At 32.4% G+C, this 4873-nt stretch overlaps 1 protein-coding gene across 1 annotated transcript; it reads right to left on the bottom strand.

Moving 5' to 3' along the window:
- Positions 1–698: 698 nt before the first annotated feature.
- Positions 699–4220, bottom strand: LOC143232597 (uncharacterized). The gene is made up of 3 exons (XM_076468213.1): positions 4029–4220; positions 1691–2176; positions 699–1079 (listed from the first exon to the last, which is right to left on the bottom strand). Exon 2 carries the CDS (start codon positions 2167–2169, stop codon positions 1732–1734), a length of 438 nt encoding a protein of 145 aa, XP_076324328.1. The 5' UTR covers positions 2170–2176; positions 4029–4220; the 3' UTR covers positions 699–1079; positions 1691–1731.
- Between the last annotated feature and the right edge of the window lie 653 nt (positions 4221–4873).

The following is a 4873-nucleotide window of genomic DNA, read 5'->3' as shown; positions in this document are numbered from 1 at the left end:
GAATTTGTCATGAGGAGTAAATAGATTATATCCAATTTGACGCTAAAAAATCCTACAGAAGACAAAGTAACTCAGAGAGAATCGTCGAACTATCGACATTTAGACAGGTCTGGAGCATGTATAAAATATACTACAAATTAGATAAACATTTTTAGGCATTCTTGAAATTTATCACACATTTAATTGTCTAAATAAAGATCCGTGATAAATAGGTTTCAGTGATCACAAGAATGCCTAAAAATGTTTATCTAATTTGTAGTACATTTTATACGTGCTCCAGACCTGCCTAAATGTCGATAATTCGACGATTCTCTCAGAGTTACTTTGTCTTCTGTAGGATTTTTTAGCGTCAAATTGGACATTATCTATTAACTCCTTATGGCAAAGTCCTTCAGGATATGTTAGATTTACTATAATTCACTGGTTTTAATATGTTGAAACTTGAAACCGACATTTAAGGACCATTGTCTCATGAATATTTAACATCAAATATTTTATATCAAAGTTAGAGATGTTTGGGATACAACATATCTCAAAATATGTTAAATGAAAAACAAAAATAGCTTTGGTGGCTAGAAAGATTAATAAAAGAACCATTTAATTTAAAAGTGTTTTTTTTCACACACAAGTTAATATTTCTCCTTAATATTAGGAATCTGACTAGAGAGAAATATAGATCCATCTGAAGGAGAAAACATGTTTATTCGAAAGCTCAAGTATAAAATGTATATTTTACAAACGTAAATATCATGAAATAATAAATACGGTGATAAGAAAAGATTTATAAACATATTGACAACATATATCACTACAAGTTCGTGGAAAAACATCTACACAATTTGAGCCTTGTGAACGTGCATTACAAAATAACCAGAATATAATAAAACATTAAAAGTTAAACAAAACGTCAAACGACAGCACATATTTCGTTACATGACGTCACGGTTTATGGCACATTAAATAAAGTAGGCTTAAATATTTTAACCGTCTTCTTCTTCTACAAATTATTCATCAACAAACATCAGGTTTGGAAAGCCAGCTTGGATGATTTTCTTCTATATTTCTGTTAGGAGGTAAACCTAAAATGAAAACATTTTACATCTAACAGTTTCATAATGCAACCAGATAAAACACGAAATTATCTAAATATAAGTATTTTCTCAACTATCAGTTTGATTCTTTAATAAAACAAAGAAATCTTAATAGAAAGGCAGACATATTTGTTGTACTTGGAAGTATTTAAAAACTTTATCAGATTTGGTTGTTACATTTCATTGTCGTAAATATCAATGATACACTTGATAACAGTTGTAGTTGTTAAGAACAGATTAGAGAAAGCTTATCTCTCTTTAAAACGTTTTTCTTTGGGTTTAAGGCATATAACAGTAATAAACACAATAAAATAAACAAAATCGTTTTCAGAGGTTAGCTTTTGCTCTCAAAGCTTCTTGGTAAAATATGTCTTCTGTAAATTCATTTATAATTTTGCTTGATTTTTAGGACTATTGCTTTATAATTTGAAAACAAATATTTTATATATATGTGTGTGTGATATATGTGTATGAATGTGAGAGTTTGTGCACATGAGTATGAATGTGAGTGTATCTTTACGAGCCTGTGGGGGGTGTTTATGAATGTGAGTGATATAGATAAAACGATTTACAAGAGGAACCCCAAACTAGACACTTACCTGCAAAAATGTGCGTTTAGGCATACTACAATGGACGAAACTTAGTTATATTTCTTATCTACATTATCCAAAGCTTTGGCGACTTTTTCAAAGATCTCAGTAAGATTTTGCATAAATGCAGGGTTCACATCGTCCAAGGCTCTGCCAACACCTTCTCGGAATCCACCAATACCTAACACTGGAAGTAGAAGAGCACCCAATCCTAAGAGGATGAGGACAGGTGCCAGTGTAGTGATCAAAGTTGTTAGAAGACCAGCTAGACCTGTTCCTGCACCACCCAATGTACCAAGAGATCCGGTATTCAATAGAGAAGAAAGTCCACCTAATCTAGTTGTAGTGGCGACACCTGGAACAACAGCTTGTCGATTCTCAGGTTGAGCGAAATGGACTTTATTGGACGAAGAGTTTGGTACAGCTTCCAAAGACGATACCAGTAAAGTAGCTATAGCGAACAAAGCCAGATATATTTTGCCACTCATAGTCTACCTACAATTGAAAATCAAATTAAAACAAGTTAAACATGTGACACAATATACATACATACGTACTCAAGCACATTTTTATAAGTAATTTACATGCAAATATGTAAATATACATATACTTGACTTGTTTTGAATTTTCACGCAAAGCTACACCAAAGTTATATCGTAATAACTGTTCCTAACTTAAAAGACTAGATAAAAGGCGACTAGTCATCCCCACTAACTCCTGGGCTACTCTTTTACCAACGAATAAGTGGATTGACCTCGTATTATAATGCCCCTCATGGTTGAAAGGGCGAGCATGCTTGGTGGGGAGGATTCAAACCCTTCACCCTCAGATTTTAATTCAAGACCATAACAACTTGGCCAGACCGAACCGATAATATACATCGATATACATATATGTAGCACATATAATAATATTATGAAATATGCCACATTTGTAACATTTTATCCCTTGTTAAATACATCAGGACAAATATCATCCAACAAATTGATAAAAATACGATAATTTTGATTGCTGATAAAAAGCTCTGCCATGATACTGGACATCCAATATTTTTCACTATTTTATATTTCATTTAAAGAGGTAAATTTTGAGGCATACCTTTCCTTAAACAAACTGACGTACGAACATTAAGTCACATATCCAGTTTTGGGAAAAATGAGAACTTCTGATGTCCTTAGAAATCTTCACAGGTTGTATTATATATAGTCTCCCAATTTGTTGATTTTTCATAGGGTCTTATTAAAAGTGTTTTCAATTATTAACTACTGGTGCTTTGAAATACTATCTTAGATCAAATTGTTCTTTTATGCATTTTGTTTGTTTTAAGCTTTTCGCGCAAAACTTCTCAAGAATTTTATATGCAAAAACGGCTCGTTTGGGTTGAGAAAATATTTTACATAGAAGAGCGAACAACGTTTCGACCTTCTTCGGTCATCGTCAGGTTCAAAATTTACCTCTTTAAATGAAATATAAAATGGTGAAAAATATTGTTAAATACATCAGGACAAATATCATCCAACAAATTGATAAAAATACGATAATTTTGATTGCTGATCAAAAGCTCTGCCATGAACCTGACGATGACCGAAGAAGGTCGAAACGTTGTTCGCTCTTCTATGTAAAATATTTTCTCAACCCAAACGAGCCGTTTTTGCATATAAATTTCTCAACAAGTGGGTTTCTCGACATCACTTCTCAAGAATTGTTTGTGCTAGCCCTCCCCAATTTTGGGTTAACAGACAAGAGGAAAGTCAACTAGTTAAAAGCATCCACCACTAACCTTTGATAAAACAAGAATATTAACATCGCTCAATTAGCGTAAACAAATTCAGACCGTATTTCTGCTACATAAACTTTTAAAAAACAACGGATTCGCAATCCAAGCAACCTAATCTCTTTACACCTGACTCCACTGTCTGAAATATTGTACTTCACAACAAATCTAAGCTTCATCTTACCTCATATATAAACATTTGTAATTCATTGATATTTTTAAATAATATATTTGCTTTTTTTCACACTTCTTTTACTGAATTTAATCTAATTACACATTTTTACTTTTTCCAATATGAATAGATGGAGAAGTAGAATCATGCCTCAGAATAAAACAAAATGAAATGAAAACTAACATAACGAAAAAACAAAAACATGTTTTTATACTAAGCGAAATCATTGTAAGATTTGGAGTTTGGGATAATACTTCGTAAATTCAGATGGCTCAATAGAAAATTAGAAACCTTTACTGAATTCTACCACTATGAAATTTACAATACTGCTGAGCAGTTTCTTACATTAACTTTGAATTGAACTACATAGATATTTCTATAACTAAGCAGACTTGACTTACCGTGTGTTTCTGCTGAATTAAAAAACTCAAGACTTTCTTTTTCTTGGAGAGATTTACTCGGTACTGACCATATTAAAATTTAGCCAGCCTTTTATATCATGAATATATACCATAGGTCAGTCAACCCGGTACTAACACAAAGGAAATAGTACAGGGATCATCAAAATATACTCTCTAACTAGTCTCCTAACTAACTTGTGTCCCTAATTTCTCTCCTCTCGCATCATGGTATTATTGGCCAGATTTTAAAAGCTGTCTGTGACGTAATTATCCTAAATATAACTCAAATAAATAAAGCTGGGAAAGTCCCGGATACATACCATTCTTATTTATTTTATTAGCCTCACTTCAGACTCTTCTGAAGCTGGATTGTGGGGTTCCCCCCATCTTCCGATTATTTCCTTTACGTTTTCTGAGTAATGTTTCCGACCTAGAACCTAATTTCTAAACGGGCAATGTAGAAAACCAGCCCGTACAGATCAGCGATCTGGTTCTTAGCACACTGACCTACATATGCAAGTATCCAAACAAACTCTTTTGAGAACAACCAAGTAAACTTGTAACTAGAAATCAGAGTGACTACAATTCCAAACAAATGCTTTTCATTATTAAGTTTCTTGTGTACACTTTAATTTTTATCAGCTAAAATAAAATCTTTTTAAGAAGCATCTTATCATTATTATTTTTATATTTACAATGACAAAAGCTTCCTTTCATTCTTAGCCTTAGTTTTCGTTATCTACTGTACTTTTAAAAAGAAATATTTCAGTTTGTTCAAAACATCTGAACGTAAGTAAAAGAGCGTGAAACATGTTATTCGATATACATTGTGTTGTTAATAATCG

The sequence above is a fragment of the Tachypleus tridentatus genome, chromosome 11, assembly GCF_004210375.1.
Source record: "Tachypleus tridentatus isolate NWPU-2018 chromosome 11, ASM421037v1, whole genome shotgun sequence".
Lineage (NCBI taxonomy): Eukaryota > Metazoa > Arthropoda > Merostomata > Xiphosura > Limulidae > Tachypleus > Tachypleus tridentatus.
This window is presented reverse-complemented; position numbering and strand designations above follow the sequence as displayed.